The following is an 18,780-nucleotide window of genomic DNA, read 5'->3' as shown; positions in this document are numbered from 1 at the left end:
ACACTGAGACCTCTAGACTCACACATATATCCATCGACTTTTATAGGGACCCATAGACTCGCACAGAAACATATAGACTCACAAACTCATGCAGAGTCCCATAGACTCACATATACAGCCAAATACTCTCACAGAGAGCCGTAGACTCACACGGAGAGCCATAGACTCACACAGAGACCCGCAGACTCCTACAGAGAGCCATAGGCTCACACAGAGAGCCACAGACTACGACAGAGAGCGATAGACTCACACAGAGAGCCAAAGACTCACACAGTGAGCCATAGGGTCACAGAAATGAGTACCTGGTGCGGTGTGCAGTAAACATCGCAAACAAGGGAGACAAAGGCGGCCGGGAGTGGTGCTGGCCACCCACCCCCTCGTGTGCCGTGCCGGCCTTCATAGGTGCTCACTCAGAGGAGAAGTTGGAGGCGCTGCTTTTAAACCTGGAGCATGTCTCTAAGAGGTGAGGTCTCACCATCAGCCCCTCCAAAACTAAGCACCTGCCTGGGTATTTTGTGCCATCAAACACTCCACCCCTCAACTCCTCATTTGTGGAGAGAGTGGAAAGTGTTCAGTCGGGCAGCATTATATTTCATCGGCTGTGTAATGGTGTGTGGAATCTACCTGGTCTGTCGCTCCATGAGAAGCTGTGGGTCTTCTCGGCAGAGGTCGTAAACGGGTTTTGATTCCTTACCCGTACCCGTACCCGGCCGCACCAGGGTCACAAATGGGTACCCGTACCCGTACCCGGCCGGGTACGGGTAGCCGGGTATCTGGTAGGGTACGGGTATCGGGTACCCGGCTGCGACCTCTGCTTCTCGGCCATAGTCATCTCTGCTTATGAAACGTAGAAATTGATCATGGAACATCTGCGCCAGTTAGAATAATTCAGGATGACTTGCCTTAGATCCATTCCTGGGTTCAACCAGGCTGGATTGTGTGAGGAGCTCACAATTCCTTGACAAATCTGGACACATTCCCAACGGTGAGTTCCTCCGGCAAAAAAGGCTGCATTTGCTGGGTGATGTAGCCCGCATGCCCAAGCACCGCATGTCTAGGCAGCTTTTGTTTGGCCGGAGAGGATGGGCTAAACGGGCACGACACGGGCTAGATAAGAGATGGACTGATGCGGTACCGGAGATTGTGGAGCTGAGCGGACTTACCGATGAGCGGTACCAGCGGTGTCAAGATCGGCCTCTGTGGAGGAGGAGGCTCGTGAAGGACGCTACTGGGCAGTTGGAGGCAATTGCCCTCCAGCAACAACGGAGGGCGGAGGAGCGACGCTCACAACAACGAGCGGAACGCCGGGCGATTAAAGCGCAGCAAATTGACACAGTAGGGGGCACAGGTGGTGCTTCTATCGGTCATCATCTCAGCCAGCCAACCCATGGCACCTGGGTAGGCCCCGTAACCTCCTGCCAGCGGGGAGCAATTCGACACGTGCCGTCGAAGTGCACCTAGCCTGGCACGGGCGCCGTGGTGACGTCACTGCCAATTAGTGGCGACCGGCAGCTTCTGGTGTCAGAGGGTGCGCTGCGTGGGTCGTTGTGGGGAGCGGTGGCGTAGTGGTTAGCGCACTTTGTGTGTGGCGGTGGCGCAGTGGTTAGCGCACTGTGTGTGGGGAGCGGTGGCGCAGTGGTTAGCGCACTGTGTGTGTGTGGGGAGCGGTGGTGCAGTGGTTAGCGCACTGTGCGTGTGTGGGGAGCGGTGGTGCAGTGGTTAGCGCGTTGCGCTCCGAACCCTGCATTTCGAATCCCACTCACGGCCAACAACCATTGACGATCAAACTCGAACCGGGTATGGGCCTCCCCTAGGTCTACCCAGCCTAAAACGCGATTTGTATAAAAAGAAAAAAACATCGCCATTGGGGAGACAAAGGCGGCCCGGTGTTTACTCGCTAACACCACTTGCCCCAACAGTCTGTTCAGGCTACCCGGGGGATCTTTGTCTGCTTTTGCGGCGTCTGAACATGCTGACACCCACCGGACTTCCTCCACCACCCCCCCCCCCCATTAAGATGTAAATCACGTCTCTTGATTGTCGTCCAAAGTTCAGCTTCGGTCGCATCAGTGAGTGCAGTGTGGCTTGCTTGCTTGCTGCTGCTACTGCTGCTGCTGTATACGCCAGGGCCGCTGTATAACCAACTCTACCCACCACCGCCACCACGACCACCCCCTTCATTCATTCCAACGGAGGAGGCAGAGAGGAGCTTTGGGAGACAGAAACTTCAGCAGCATCGGTGCTGTGTGGGTTGTTTGCCGCTGCTGTTGCTGCTGCTGTATAAGCCACGATCGCTGCATAATCAACTCTAGCCCCCCCACCCCCTTCATTCATTCAGTCGATCTGTTCACTAACGGAGGGGCAGAGAGGAGGCGGGGGGGGGGGTGTGGGAGGCAGGAGAAGCGGAGACGACTTTACACAGCAACAGGGAGCAGCAGCAGGAGGCGCAGGAGGATCTCATCTTCTGAGTCAACTTTGCTGGTGACACTAACTTTGAGGTCTCCCGTAAGTTGACGTCGCCGCTTAACGGATCGTCAGCGGGGTTCTACGCGCGCGCGCTTGCCTCGCTACGATCCACGTTGCTCCTTATCGTAATTTTTTGCATTATTTTTCCGTTATTTTTTCTGTAAATTTTTCCATAATTTTCCCGAAATTTTTCATATTTTTCCGTAAAATTTTCAACAATTTTTTCCGTAAAATTTTCCATATTTTTTCCCGTATTTTTCTCCCATAATTTCCGCCCCATAATTTTTTGGGCGTTAATAATCCCGCCGTGTCGATGGTGTTCGATCACGTTCGCGTATTTCACATTCGGAGTCGTCGTATGGGAAGCCACAGTCAGGTGAGTGACCGGGAAGATTTACGGTTGTTTGTTTTGAACCCTCTCCATCAACATCGCAGTCGTACATTCATCGTATATCCACTGCTGGATGAAGGCCTCCCCAAGCCTCCACCATCACCATCATCGTAGCAGCCATGGTCACTCCATTTTATTTTAATTTTACTTTTATCAATTTTAATTTTAATTTTTTACCTACGTGACTTTGCCGAAAAAACCTAAGAATATGGTCACTCCACAGCTGGATGAAGATCAACATGATGATGTCATTCGCCCTGCGTGTGGTCTCTCATCCGCGTGCCCCCCTCTCTCTCTCTGCGTCTCTTCTTCGTTTCTGCGTGGAACTGCCAGCAGGCATCTGGGCGTGATGTGTTTGTTGTTGTTGTTGTTGCAAACTTCTCAGGTTGTTGTTGTTGCTGTCGTCGTCTTTCTGACAAAGGACCGTGCCTACGGCACGATGCGTCTCCTAAGATTCATAATGTTTGTAGGAATACGTGGGGAGGTGAGTGATGTGATGGAGGTGTGGAGGTGATGGAGGTGAGGGGGGTGTGGAGGGTGTGGAGGTGAGGGAGGTGATGGAGGTGAGGGAGGTGAGGGAGGGGAGGGAGGTGATGGAGGTGATGGAGGTGAGGGGAGTGATGGAGGTGATGTAGGTGAGGGAGGTGAGGGGGGTGAGGGAGGTGAGGGAGGTGAGGGAGGTGAGGGTTAGGAGGTGGGAGGGCTAGATCTGAAGTCTGCGTGTCTCTCTCTCTCCGTGGTCGCGTGGATTTTTTGTCTGTTTTCCCCCCCTCCACATTTAGAATCAACGTCCACGCGTTCAGAGTTATTTGTTGGCTGCTTTCAATGTCCACGCGACGATGACGATGCGTCCACCTCCTTGAGGCATCATTTGTGATAGCCAGATCGCTTCTGAAAAAAGATAGAGCAGCCCAGTGAACTTGAACTATGCTTCTCACTGTGACTATATGTGTGTGTGCCTATAGGTTGCGGTGTGAGTCTATGGGTCTCTGTGTGAGTCTATGGGTCTCTGTGTGAGTCTTTGAGTTGCTGTGTGAGTCTATGTGTCTCTGTGTGAGTCTATGTGAGTCTATGTGCCTCTGTGTCAGTCTATGGGTCTCTGTGTGAGTCTATGGGTCTCTGTGTGAGTCTTTGGGTTGCTATGTGAGTCTACAGGTTTTTGTGTGCGTCTATGGGTCTCTTTATGAGTCAATGGGTTCCTGTATGAGTCTGTGGGTTGCTGTGTGAGTCTATGGGCATATTTGCGAGTATGGGTCTCTATGCGAGTGTATGCATCTCTATGTGAGTCTGTGGGTCTCTGTGTGAGTCTGTGGCTCTCTATTAGAGTCTATTTATCTCCATGTGAGTCTCTGGGGTCTATGTGTGAGTCTATGTGTCTCTACGTGAGTCTATGCATCTCCCTGTGAGTCTATAGGTTTCTCTTGCGAGTATGGGTCTCTATGTGAGTCTATGGGTCTCTATGTGAGTCTATGGGTCTCTATGTGAGTCTATGGGTCTCTATGTGAGTCTATGGGTCTCTATGTGAGTCTATGGGTCTCTATGTGAGTCTATGGGTCTCTATGTGAGTCTATGGGTCTCTATGTGAGTCTATGGGTCTCTATGTGAGTCTATGGGTCTCTACGTGGGTCTATGGGTCTCTATGTGGGTCTATGCATCTCCCGGTGAGTCTATAGGTTTCTCTTGCGAGTATGTGTCTCTACGTGGGTCTATGCATCTCCGCGTGAGTGTTATGGGGGTCCCTGTGTGAGTCGACGTGAGTCGACGTGCCAATGCGCCCCTCCGTCATCGACGTGACGACGACGGTTGACTCTGATGCGGCGTGCAGGGTTCCGCTGCGTGACTCCGTGAGACTCGTGAGCGACCGCGCGAGACTCTCCGTCGAGTTGCCCCCCACCGCTCCTCTGTCGAGAGTCCGAGTGCCAAGGGGGGCATACCAAGAGGCGACCGATGGCGTCGACGCTGGACCGATACTGCGGCTCCACTTTCTGGGTGAGGAGGCGCGCGGAAAAGGGCGGTGGCGGAGAAAGAAGGTGGGGAGGGAGCGGGGTGAAATGAAAAAAAATGAAATTATAAAATAATGACACTTTGAAAATAAATAAAACGGAGCAAGTAAAATAAAATAAAAATCTAAAACAATCTATATATAAAACAATCGATAAAAGCAATAGAATATATTGAAAAATAGACAAATATATAAAATCTAATCAATAATATATTTAAAAAATAAGGAAAATAATAAGAATAAAATGTATAGAAAATACATCAATAAAATATATTAAATTGATTGAACATATACAAAGAAAATACAAAAAATATATATATAATGAATAAACATGTATCGTGCATTTCATCCCAAGGATCCCAATGTGTCCCCGAACTGTGGAAAGCTGGGAGATGCCAATGCAGATCCAGCGGTAAAGTGACCAAAACCAGTGGGGGGGGGGGGGGGGGGGGGGGGGGGGGGGGGGCGGCAGTGGGTGGAGGGGGGGCGCGTAGAGCAGTTGACCCATTTTTAAAGCAGACAAAATTTTCAGGTCAACTTTTAAATATCTCTTAAAGATTCTAAATTGTCTCATCGTTATCTAGCGGTCAACGGCGTTCTATAGTCTCCATCGTCGCTGCACTCTGCGAAAGAAGCGATCGCCCCCAGGGACAGAGCCTTGCAGTAACATTCGACGCAGGAGGTCTTCAATGACAGGAGGCGTTATTTCATCTGGCTTGAGACACGCGCGGGTCTTTGGAGATTCCCTTCACTGCAAGCGTCCCAAGCTATCGCGTCCGCCCCCCACCTCCTTATACAGGGCCTACGTTACTTACGAACTTCCAGAGATACGAAAAGATCTGGCCATATGTCCAGTTGCCCGTGCGGACCGAGAGTCATAAGTGATCGCAGTAGTGGCATCAACATCTGCAGAACGTGAAGAACCAGTGACATCTATATCTGCAGAACGTGAAGAACCAGTGGCATCAACATCTGCAGAACGTGAAGAACCAGTGACATCTACATCTGCAGAACCTGAAGAACCAGTGGCATCTACATCTGCAGAACGTGAAGAACCAGTGACATCTACATCTGCAGAACCTGAAGAACCAGTGGCATCTACATCTGCAGAACGTGAAGAACCAGTGGCATCAACATCTGCAGAACGTGAAGGACCAGTGGCATCTACATCTGCAGAACGTGAAGAACCAGTGGCATCTACATCTGCAGAACCTGAAGAACCAGTGGCATCTTCATCTGTGAAACATGAAGAACGAGTGGCATCTGCATCTGCAGAACATGAAAAAGCTAGTGGCATCTACATCTGCAGAACATAAAGAACCAGTGGCATCTACATCTGCAGAACGTGAAGAACCAGTGGCATCTACATCTGCAGAACGTGAGGAACCAGTGGCATCTAGATCTGCAGAACGTGAAAAACCAGTGGCATCTACATCTGCAGAACGTGAAGAACCAGCGCCATCTACATCTGCAGAACATGAAGAACCAGTGGCAAATACATCTGCAGAACATGAAGAACCAGTGGCATCTACATCTGCAAAACATGAAGAACCAGTGGCATGTACATTTGCAGAACATGAAGAATCAGTGGCATCTACATCTGCAGAACGTGAGGAACCAGTGGTATCTACATCTGCAGAACGTGAAGAACCAGTGGCATCTACATCTGCAGAACGTGAAGAACCAGTGGCATCTACATCTGCAGAACATGAAGAACCAGTGGCATCTACATCTGCAGAACGTGAAGAACCAGTGGCATATACATCTGCAGAACATGAAGAACCAGTGGCATCTACATCTGCAGAACGTGAAGAACCAGTGGCATCTACATCTGCAGAACATGAAGAACCAGTGGCATCTACATCTGCAGAACATGAAGAACCAGTGGCATCTACATCTGCAGAACGTGAAGAACCAGTGGCATCTACATCTGCAGAACGTGAAGAACCAGTGGCATCTACATCTGCAGAACATGAAGAACCAGTGGCATCTACATCTGCAGAACGTGAAGAACCAGTGGCATCTACATCTGCAGAACGTGAAGAACCAGTGGCATCTACATCTGCAGAACGTGAAGAACCAGTGGCATCTACATCTGCAGAACATGAAGAACCAGTGGCATCTACATCTGCAGAACGTGAAGAACCAGTGGCATCTACATCTGCAGAACATGAAGAACCAGTGGCATCTACATCTGCAGAACGTGAAGAACCAGTGGCATCTACATCTGCAGAACATGAAGAACCAGTGGCATCTACATCTGCAGAACATGAAGAACCAGTGGCATCTACATCTGCAGAACGTGAAGAACCAGTGGCATCTACATCTGCAGAACATGAAGAACCAGTGGCATCTACATCTGCAGAACGTGAAGAACCAGTGGCATCTACATCTGCAGAACGTGAAGAACCAGTGGCATCTACATCTGCAGAACGTGAAGAACCAGTGGCATCTACATCTGCAGAACATGAAGAACCAGTGGCATCTACATCTGCAGAACGTGAAGAACCAGTGGTATCTACATCTGCAGAACATGAAGAACCAGTGGCATCTACATCTGCAGAACGTGAAGAACCAGTGGCATATACATCTGCAGAACATGAAGAACCAGTGGCATCTACATCTGCAGAACGTGAAGAACCAGTGGCATCTACATCTGCAGAACATGAAGAACCAGTGGCATCTACATCTGCAGAACATGAAGAACCAGTGGCCTCTACATCTGCAGAACGTGAAGAACCAGTGGCATCTACATCTGCAGAACATGAAGATCCAGTGGCATCTACATCTGCAGAACATGACGAACCAGTGGCATCAACATCTGTAGAACTTGAAGAATCGGTGGCATCTACATTTGTAGAACATGAAGAACCAGTGGCATCAACATCTGTAGAACATGAAAAACCAGTGGCATCTACATCTACAGGAGATTATACAACTTTTAAAGCCATACCCCGTGTTTAGTGTGCACGCTGTACAAAGTATTTGAAATCGACTAGAGTAAATTAGGGACTTACAAATACATCGACTTACGAACAGACCTCTGGGACCTAACCATGTCGTAAGTCGAGGAGTCCCCGTACATCCCTCAAGCCTCCTGTTTCGAAAGTTAGTTGACCTTCCCCTTTCCCCTCCACACAATCACCTTCCCACTCTCTCCAGCAGGTCAACCTGACCGACCGACCCCCGTGTCAATCGTCCCTCCGTTTCCCCTCCCCCTCCATGTTTGTATTTCTGCCTGCAATGCCCTTCCATCGATGTTCCCCCTGCCTCTGACCAATTCCCCCTTTCAGGGCCCTTTAAGTGAACAATCAGAGGGGGCTTTGGTTTAATTCTCCCCGATCTATCTGTGTCTGCACCATGTCAGGTGAGTATCGTTGGGAGTGATCCAATCTCCCTACACTTAGATGATCTCAATAGATCGTTAAGATCTCAATGGTCTTCTTGGTTCTTTCGGCAAAGTCACGTAGAAGGGAAGTAATACAATAATAAAAATAAAACATAATAAAATAATTCTCACGACGTTTCGGCCACAACGCAAGCAGCCGTCCTCACGTCATTCAGACGCTGTCTCCCCGACAGACCTGGTCTTCACCTGAGGACGGCTGCTTGCGTTGTGGCCGAAACGTCGTGAGAATCATTTTATTATGTTTTATTTGTATTATTGTATTACTTCCCTTCTACGTCACTTTACCGAAAGAACCAAGCTTTAAATCGAAATCTCAATGGTCGTAGTGGTGGTGGTGGTGGTACACATACGTGTGCATCTGTGCCTGTAAGTAATTGTGGGCACTAACCCATTGCGACGGCATTGTGGGTGAGCAGCAGGTCCCCTTATAATCAATTCGATATGTGATTGGTAGCCAGTGCAAGGTGGAGAAAGAACACGCGTTGGTGTGCTCACGTCAAGGGTGTCCGCGTGAAGAGTTCTAGAAGCAGCATGCTGCACGGGCTGTGGCTTGCTTGGCTTGTTTGTTGTTGTGACGTTCTTACCACGTGGCCTCCCCCCCACACCCCCACTCACTCCCTTACTGGAGCATCTGTGAAAAGCGAGCTCTATGAATGAGTCCTTGGGTCTCTATGTCTTTGGGCTCTCTGTGAAAGTCTATGGGTCTGTATGTAAGTCTATGAGTATCTGTGCCAGTCTATGGGTTTCTGTGTGATTCTTTGGGTCTCTAAGTTTTGGGTCCTCTATGTGAGTCTTTGGGTCTCTGTGAAAGTCTATGGGTCTCTATGTCTTTGGGTCTTCTTTGAAAGTCTATGGGTCTCTATGTCTTTGGTTCCAATATGTGAGTCTATGGGTCTCTGTGTCAGTCTATGGGTCTATATGCAAGTCTATGGGTCTCTATGTGTTTGCGTCCTCTATGCAAGTCTATGGGTCTCTATGTCTTTGGGTCCTCTTTGTGAGTCTATGGGTCTCTGTGTGAGTCTATTGGTCTCTATGAGTTTGCATCCTCTATGCAAGCTTATGGGTCTCTATGTTGTTGGGTCCTCTATGTGAGTCTATGGGTATCTATGCAAGTCTATGGGTCTCTCTGATTCTGATTCTGGCTACGCCGCGCCACGTGTCCCGCTAAGATGGGTCGCCCCATCATCACGTGACACTTTCGGATGCGTTGCTTCTGTGGCCGTCTGGAACGCTCTTCCTTCCAATATTAGGAAGCCATTGGGAGGTGTGCTGTACTTTTAAATCATCATCAAGTTTGACGAACTAATTTCTTTAGAACTGCTTTTTGTGTTTAGTTTGTTGCACATCCCCGCGCACTTCCGATGAGCGCGTTTGGCTACATGCGGTGGAAGTTGATGGATCAAAGACAAAAATCCCCCTTGTAGCCTCAACAGACTGTTGGGGCAAGTGTTGTTAGCGAGTAGCAGCACCTCTGAAGGTGGGCACTGCGCACGAGAGGGTGGGTGGGTGGCCAGCACCACGCCCGGCCGCCTTTGTCTCCCTAGTGGCGATATTTTTACACACCGCCGCATCAGGTACCCATTTGAGGCTGAGTCAACCTAGGGGAGGCCCAGGAGCGGTTGTTGGTGGCTGTGGTCGGGGAATCCAACTTGGGTCGCCGAGATCGTAGCGAGGCAGCGGACGCAAGGCTTTGGTGAACCCGGCGACCTGAGTCTAAGTCTATATTGGCTTCAACTCGCGTTGCAGGCTGAACATGTAAACAATAACGGACACAAACTAACAGAATAACACAAACAATGAACTATCGGGGACTCTCTGTGTCTAGGGGTCTCTGTCTGATTGTCATTGTCTCTTGGTGAATCTATGGATCTCTCTGTGAGTCTATGTGTCCCTGTATGAGTCTATTGATCTCTGTGTGAATCTATGGGTCCCTCTGTGAGTCTATGTGTCTCTTTGTGAGTCTGTGGGTCTCTTTGTTAGTCTGTGGTTCTCTGTGAGAGTCTGTGGGTCTCTCTATTAGTCTGTGGTTCTTTGTGTGAGTATATGGCTCTCTGTGTGTGTCTCTGGGTCTCTGTGTGAGTCTACGGATTGTCGTGTAAGTCTATGAGTCTCTATGTGAGTCTATGGCTCTACGTGTGAGTCTGTGGGCCATTGTGTGATTCTATGGGTCACTGTGTGAGTCTATGGGTCTCTACGTGAGCCAATGGGTCTCTATGCGAGTTTATGGGCCTTTGTGTGAGTCTTTGGATCTCTGTCTGAGTCTATGGGTCTCTGTGTGAGTCTATGTGTCTCTGTGCGAGTCTATGGGTCTCTGTGCGAGTCTATGTGTCTCTGTGTGAGTCTATGGATCTCTGTCTGAGTCTATGGGTCTCTGTGTGAGTCTATGTGTCACTGTGCGAGTCTATGGGTCTCTGTCTGAGCCTATGCGTCTCTGTGTGAGTATATGGGTCTCTGTCTGAGTCTATGCGTCTCTGTGTGATTCTACCTATGTACGTTGAACGTCTTTCCCACTGTACGTAGCCAACCGTGCTAATCGGAGGTCGTTTCTCACCTCCCCGTCCCCTCTCTCCCTTTCCTCCCCACTTCGTCACCCACCCACCCCCACCCCACACCATGCGTGTCCTCGCCTCTTCAAGAACTCATCGCTGCTGGAGACGGAGACGCCCGACCTCACGGTGTGCTTCGAGCAGACGGTGCTCGTCTGGGCCCCGCTATCGCTGCTCTGGCTCCTGGCGGCTCCCATCCAGCTGGCGAATCTGTGGCGCGTGCCGAGCGTGACGCGGCCTGTCCAGCGGCGGCGATTCAGCTTCCTGTACATCGCCAAGCAGGTGACCAAGTTCCCATCCCCAAGCAGGTGACCCGTTCCCATCCCCAACCAGGTGACCCGTTCCCATCGCCAAGCAGATGACCCGTTCCCATCGCGAAGCAGGTGACCCGTTCCCATCGCGAAGCAGGTGACCCGTTCCCATCCCCAAGCAGGTGACACGTTCCCATCGCCAAGCAGGTGACCCGTTCCCATCGCCAAGCAGGTGACCCGTTCCCATCCCCAAGCAGGTGACCCGTTCCCATCCCCAAGCAGGTGACCCGTTCCCATCCCCAAGCAGGTGCCACGTTCCCATCCCCAAGCAGGTGACCCGTTCCCATCGCCAAGAAGGTGACCCGTTCCCATCGCCACTCAGGTGACCCGTTCCCATCCCCAAGCAGGTGCCACGTTCCCATCGCCAAGCAGGTGACACGTTCCCATCCCCAAGCAGGTGACCCGTTCCCATCCCCAAGCAGGTGACCTGTTCCCATCGCCACTCAGGTGACCCGATCCCATCGCCAAGCAGGTGACCCGTTCCCATCGCCAAGCAGGTGACCCGATCCCATCGCCACTCAGGTGACCCGTTCCCATCCCCAAGCAGGTGACCCGATCCCATCGCCAAGCAGGTGACCCGTTCCCATCCCCAAGCAGGTGACCCGATCCCATCGCCACTCAGGTGACCCGTTCCCATCGCCAAGCAGGTGACCCGTTCCCATCCCCACATAGACTCACACAGAGACCCATAGACTCACACGCAGACCCATAGACTCACACAGAGACCCATTGACTTACGCAGAGACCCATAGACTCACACAGAGACTTATAGATTCACAGAGACCCATAGACTCACACAGAGAACCATTGGGTCTATCTGTGAGTCTATGTGTCTCGGTGTGAGTCTGTGGTTCTTTGTGTGAGCCTATGGTTCTCTATTTTGAGCCTGTGGGCCTATGTGTCAGTCTATGTGTATTTGTGTGAGGCTGTGGGTCTCTGTGTGAGTCTGTGGGTCTCTGCGTGAGTCTATGGGTCTCTTTGTGAGTCTATGGGTCGTTGTGTAAGTATATTGGTGTCTGTGTGAATCTATGGATCTCTGTGTGAGTATATGGGGCTTAGTGTGTGAGTCTACGAATCTCTATGCAAGTCTATGGGTCTATATGTCTTTGCGTCCTCTATGTAAGTCTATATGTCTCTTTGCAAGTATATGGGTCTATGTGTTTTTGGGTCCTCTAGGTGAGTCTATGGATCTCTGTGTGAGTGTATGGGTCTCTGTGCGAGTCTATGGGTCTCTATGTAATTGGGTCCTCTATGTGAGTCTATGGGTCTCTGTGTGAGTCTATGGGTCTCTCTGCAAGTCTATAGGTCTTTGTTTGTAGGTCTTCTATGTGAGTCTATGGATCTCTGTGTGAGTCTATGGGTCTGTATGTAATTGGGCCCTCTATGTGAGTCTATGGGTCTCAGTGTGAGTCTATGGGTCTTTGTTTGTATGTCCTCTGTATGAGTCTTTGGATCTCTGTGTGAGTGTATGGGTCTCTGTGCGAGTCTATGGGTCTCTATGTAATTGGGTCTTTTATGTGAGTCTATGGGTCTCTGTGTGAGTCTGTGTCTCTATGCAAGTCTATAGGTCTTTGTTTGTAGGTCCTCTATGTGAGTCTATGGATCTCTGTGTGAGTCTATGGGTCTGTATGTAATTGGGTTCTCTATGTGAGTCTATGGGTCTCTGTGTGAGTCTCTGGGTCTCTATGCAAGTATATAGGTCTTTGTTTGTAGGTCCTCTATGTGAGTCTATGGATCTCTGTGTGAGTCTATGGGTCTCTATGTAATTGGGTTCTCTATGTGAGTCTATGGGTCTCTGTGTGAGTCTCTGGGTCTCTATGCAAGTCTATAGGTCTTTGTTTGTAGGTCCTCTATGTGAGTCTATGGATCTCTGTGTGAGTCTATGAGTCTCTGTGCGAGTTTATGGGTCTGTATGTAATTGGGTCCTCTTTGTGAATCTATGGGTCTCTGTGTGAGTCTATGGGTCTCTATGCAAGTCTACGGTTCTCTCTGATTCTGATTCTGGCTACGCGCCAAATCACCGCGTGGCGCTTCTGGGCGCGCTGCTTCTGCGGCCGTCTGGAACGCTCTTCCCTCCCGATATAAGGAAGCCACTGGGAGCCGTGATGCTTCTTTTAAATCATCATCATCAAGATTGACAAACTCATCTCTTTAGAACTGCTGCTTGTGTTTAGTTCGTTGTCTATCATGCCGCACCTCCGATGGGCGCGTTTGTCGACATGCGGTGGCGCTAAAGAGGTTCAACGTACATATGAGGGTTGATGGATCAAAGACAAAGCTCCCCCGCATAGCCTTCACAGATTGCTGTGGCAAGTGTTGTGAGCGAGTAGCACTTATGAAGGCCGGCACGGCACATGAGGGGGTGGGTGGCCAGCACCACGCCAGGCCGCCTTTGTCTCTCCGGTGGTTGAAATTCTACACGCGGCCACATCAGGTTACTAATTTGAGGCCGAGTCGACCTAGGGGAAGCCCAGGAGCGGATTCAGATAATCGTCACTGGCGATGATGTTGGCCGTGAGCGGCAAATTGAACTCTGGTCGCAGGGTTCGTAGAAACATTGCGCCAAACACAGCACCACGTGGGCAGACAAAGGTCCCCCGTATAGCCTGTGACAGACTGTTGGGGCAAGTGCTGTTAGCGGGGAGCAGCGCCAATGAAGGCCGCCAATGAAGGCCGGCACGGCGCGCGAGGGGGTGGGTGGCCAGCATCCCGCCCCGGCCGTCTTTGTCTCACCCAGCGGCGATGTTTCTGCACACCGCCGTTTGACGCTGAGTCGACCTAGGGGAGTCCCGGCAGCTGTTGTTGGATGGCCGTCGGGGGGGGGGGGGGGGGTGGCGAATCAAAGTCGGGTCGCCGAGTTCGTAGCGAGGCAGCCAACGCAGGGGCTTTGTGAACCCGGCGACCTGAGGTTAAGTTTATATTGGCACTTAAAATGCCTTCAACTTTCAGCTCGTGTTGCAGACTGAATATATGGGCAATAACGGACACAAACTGACGGGATAACACTATAAAATACAAACACTAGCCTAGGCAATGTAAGGGATATTGCAATGTTGCAGGGTGTCGTGAAGCTAGCAGAGATCTTTGGATCTTTGAGTGAGTCTATGTGTCTTTGTGTGAGTTTATGTGTCTTTGTGTGAGTCTATGGGTCTCTGTGTGAGTCTATGTGTCTTTATGTGAGTCTATGTGTCTTTGTGTGAGTTTATGTGTCTCTGTGTGAGTCTATGTGTCTTTGTGTGAGTGTGTGAGTCTATGTGTCTCTGTGTGAGTCTATGTGTCTCTGTGTGAGTCTATGTGTCTTTGTGTGAGTTTATGTGTCTCTGTGTGAGTCTATGTGTCTCTGTGTGAGTCTACGTGTCTCTGTATGAGTCTATGGGTCTCTGTGTGAGTCTATGTGTCTCTGTGTGAGTTTATGTGTCTCTGTGTGAGTCTATGTGTCTCTGTGTGAGTCTATGTGTCTTTGTGTGAGTTATGTGTCTCTGTGTGAGTCTATGTGTCTTTGTGTGAGTCTGTGGGTCTCTGTGTGAGTCTATGTGTCTCTGCGTGAGTCTATGTGTCTTTGTGTGAGTCTGTGGGTCTATGTGTGAGACTATGGGTATCTGTGGGAGTCTATGTGTCTTTGTGTGAGTTTATGTGTCTCTGTGTGAGTCTATGTGTCTCTGTGTGAGTCTACGTGTCTCTGTATGAGTCTATGGGTCTCTGTGTGAGTCTATGTGTCTCTGTATGAGTCTATGAGTCTCTGTGTGAGTCTATGTGTCTCTGTATGAGTCTATGGGTCTCTGTGTGAGTCTATGGGTCTGTCAGGGAGTCTATGTGTCCTTGTGTGAGACTATGGGTATCTGTGGGAGTCTATGGATCTCTGTGAGAGTCTATGGGTCTCTGTGTGAGTGAGCCTATCGTTCTCTATGTGAGTCGAATGATTTCTGTGAGTCTATGGGTCTCTGTATGAGTATTTGGATCTGTGCATGAGTCTATAGATATCTGTGTGATGAGTATATGGGTCTCTGTGTGGTGAGTCTATGGGTGTCTGTGCAGTGAGTCTACGAATCTCTGTGTGCATCGTTGTGTTCCTGTGTGAGTCTATGGGTCTCTGTGTGAGTCTATGGATATTTGCGTGAGTGAGCCTATGGTTCTCACACAGAGAGCCATAGACTCATCACACAGAGTTCCGTAGACTTACACAGAGAGCCATAGACTCACACAGAGGGCCATGGACTCACACAGAGACCCATAGACTCACACAGAGAGCCATAGACTCACACAGAGAGCCATAGACTCACACAGAGAGCCATAGACTCACACAGAGGGCCAAGGACTCACACAGAGAGCCATAGACTCACCTTACCTCCAACTGTGATTTGAACTCAAATGCAACAAAGGAGTTCACGGTCTCAGCCTGGTCACCAATGACTGCACACAACACACACACAACACACATCACACACACACCACACACACAACACACACACAATACACACACACAACACACATCACACACAGCACACACACAACACACACACAACTCACACAACACACACAACACACACACAACACACATACAACTCACACAACACACACAACACACACACATCACACACACACTCACAACACACTCACAACATACACACAACTCACAACACACACACAACACATACACAGGCGGTGTAAGTGTTGAGGTGCAATCCACGACTCCGAGGCAGGTTGCTGTTAGGGGCTCACGCCACGTTTATTTAAGGGCTTACGCCAAGTTGTTTCAGGGCTTACGCCAGGTGGATAAGGCTTATGCCGAACCAACACCCCCCTAGCCAATAACTCCCCCAGGGGACAGGGGACTGGGACCCCTACACCTCGGCTAGCCCGGCTCTCCAACCTGCCCTAGCCCGGGACCACCCCCAACCTCGGCTGATCGGGCGGAGCAGCCTCCCCTGGCCTCGTGTGAGTCCCCACTCCTAGCCCCGACGAACCCCGGTTCCATCCCGAGTCCCCCTTTAAATACCCCCCTGGGGGCATGACGTCACCGTCCTCCACGGCCCGCCTGACGTCACGTCCCGCGACGCCACTCTCTCCGAGGGCGCGCGTGACGTCATGTCACCCACTACTCCTCTACATCAGTATTGAACACCGCACGTGGCCATTGTCTCGGCCTTGCTGTGCACTGCGTTGCACCGCTAGCTGAGTAGATAACCTCGCGTCCAATAAACCCTCGGAGCCAGGGTGAACATCCGACTCCAAACGTCATTTATTGGTTTTAACGAGGTAAAACTGGTGAGAAAACACAGATACTGTTATAACCCAGAAACACCAACACAATGAATGAATACCACAGCATCATAAAATTGTCTTAGAAAACATATTTCTAAACAATATATCCTGGAGGGGGCAGGCTCCTACATTACCACTGAATAGCTATACAAGAGCATAAGCTGCTGTGTTACATAAGGCACACCGTGTTATCATCGCACTGCACCCCAGATGTACAGTATCACACATAACACTGCACTATGAATGAGACATTTCGTCATCCTTGCTCTCCAGATCGCAATATAGTTACTTGGGTACAAGTTTGACTCGACTTATTAGATTACAAGTAACATTCACAATAAGGAAAGTTGCAGGCTTCGTTGTTAACTAGGCCTCGTATTTATCATAACAATTTAACAGCATTATAAAGGCATTTACATCCTTATAACGGTCATTCTAACATTATAACAGCATTGCCAATATTATAAGAACATAAACGAACTTACAGACAATGCTTCTTAAGCTCCCACAATGGACAATTGGGGCTGGCTTCACTGGGACGCTATGTGTGCCGCCATCTTGAATTACGTGTGTAATGGCCGACGCCCGCGTGGTTGAGCGGGAATCTTAATTCGCAACTTCCTGGTCACGTGACCAGAATTAGCATCAATAACAGGAAATTCCTGTGCACATACGCCCCCCCTCCCCCATCTGTCGTGAGGCAAACCTCCTGCCGTGAGGCAGAACAGCCATTCACGCTGTCGGTGCAAGAGCAGCAGCAGCAGCAGCAACAGCGACACTTCATGAAGTGTGGTTGTTGCCCGCGTTGTGTTGTTGTTGTGTGTCCTTGTTTTGTATAGTTGCGTAACGTTGCTGTGTATCGCTGTTGTGTGTCGTTGTGTATTGTTGGTGTGTATCGGTGGTGTGTGTCATTGTGTATTGTTGATGTGTATCTTGCGTCACTGTGTGTGTCATTATGTATCATTGTTGTGTATCGTTACGCTACCTTTGGCCTCTTAACCGCTGTGCGTCAGACGCGCTTCTACGCATTTACGATGTTTGTTGTTTTAGTGAGCGGGGTCGAGATAATGTTCACGACGCATTATCCACGTGCGTGGACGCTCACTTACGCACGCACGTACAAACAAGATGAGGGTACCCCAATGGGTTCTCCCTTATCGCCAGTGGTAGCAAATTTTTTTTTATGGAAAAATTTGAGACAGATGCCATCCAGACATCCAACCTACGTCCTTCCTTGTGGAAGAGATACGTAGATGACACGTTTGTCATCTGGCCACATGGCCTGCCAGCACTAAACCAATTTCTCAACCACATCAATTCCGTACACCCGTCTATCAAATTCACCATGGAAGTGGAAAAGGATGGCACGCTACCATTCCTGGATGTTTTGATGGAGAAGAGACCTGATGGCTCGTTGGGACATTCGGTCTACAGGAAAGCCACCCACACGGATGCCTATCTAAAGCTTGACTCCCACCACCATCCAGCCCAGAAGAATTCCCTCATCAAAACACTACACCATAGGGCCCGTTGCATCTCCGACCAGCATCACCTAGCCAGTGAGCTGGAGTATGTACACCAAGCCCTCAGGATGAACGGATACTCGGACCGTACAATCCGCAAAGCTGCATCCCCAGCCATGCGGAGACAACCTTCTGAGGATCCAACCAATACCATAACTTTTACCGTACATATCAGGGGTTACCAAAAATATTTCCAAAATCTTAAACAAACACAAGATCCAAGTTCGTTTCAACACTGTACACAAAATCCGTGATTTAATTCCATCTGTAAAGGATGTGATTCCTGACATCAACAACATGCTAATCTCTCACATTAACATAGCCACTTCCGTGCCCTCTAATTTCTCACATTAACATCATGCTAATCTCTCACATTAACATAGCCACTTCCGTGCACTCTAATTTCTCACATTAACATCATGCTAATCCCTCACATTAACAACATGCTAATTTCTCACATTAACATCATGCTAATCCCTCACATTAACATAGCCACTTCCGTGCCCTCTAATTTCTCACATTAACAACATGCTAATTTCTCACATTAACATCATGCTAATCTCTCACATTAACATCTCCACTTCCGTGCCCTTTAATTTCTCACATTAACATCATGCTAATCTCTCACATTAACATAGCCACTGCCGTGCCCTCGTCCAGGAGGCCGCTTTCCTATCTTACAGCTACATGCTAATTTCTCACGTTAACATCACTAGCCCCGGCCACTGCTTTATGACCCTTGGGCTACATCCATTTCAAACCTCAGCAGCAGACCACGCTTTCCACCTGATGACGGACGCTTGTGTTGCGCCCGAAACGTCGTGATTTATTTTATTTTATTCCTATGTGACTTTACCGAAAGAACCAAAG

The 18,780-nt window shown here is 49.7% G+C and overlaps 1 protein-coding gene across 1 annotated transcript in view; it reads left to right on the top strand.

Annotated features, from left to right (window-relative positions):
• Positions 1–2,517: 2,517 nt before the first annotated feature.
• Positions 2,518–18,780, top strand: part of LOC144951884 (ATP-binding cassette sub-family C member 2-like) — a 94,554-nt gene continuing 78,291 nt past the window's right edge. The window contains exons 1-3 of the mRNA XM_078882232.1: positions 2,518–2,591; positions 4,683–4,846; positions 10,905–11,096. Coding sequence (XP_078738358.1) covers positions 4,805–4,846; positions 10,905–11,096 — 234 coding nt within the window. The 5' untranslated portion in view covers positions 2,518–2,591; positions 4,683–4,804. The remainder of the gene's footprint in view (positions 2,592–4,682; positions 4,847–10,904; positions 11,097–18,780) is intronic.

The sequence above is a fragment of the Lampetra fluviatilis genome, chromosome 64, assembly GCF_964198595.1.
Source record: "Lampetra fluviatilis chromosome 64, kcLamFluv1.1, whole genome shotgun sequence".
Taxonomy (NCBI): Eukaryota; Metazoa; Chordata; class Hyperoartia; order Petromyzontiformes; family Petromyzontidae; genus Lampetra; species Lampetra fluviatilis.
The sequence above is the reverse complement of the archived record's forward strand: the minus strand, read 5'-3'. Positions and strand labels throughout refer to the sequence as shown.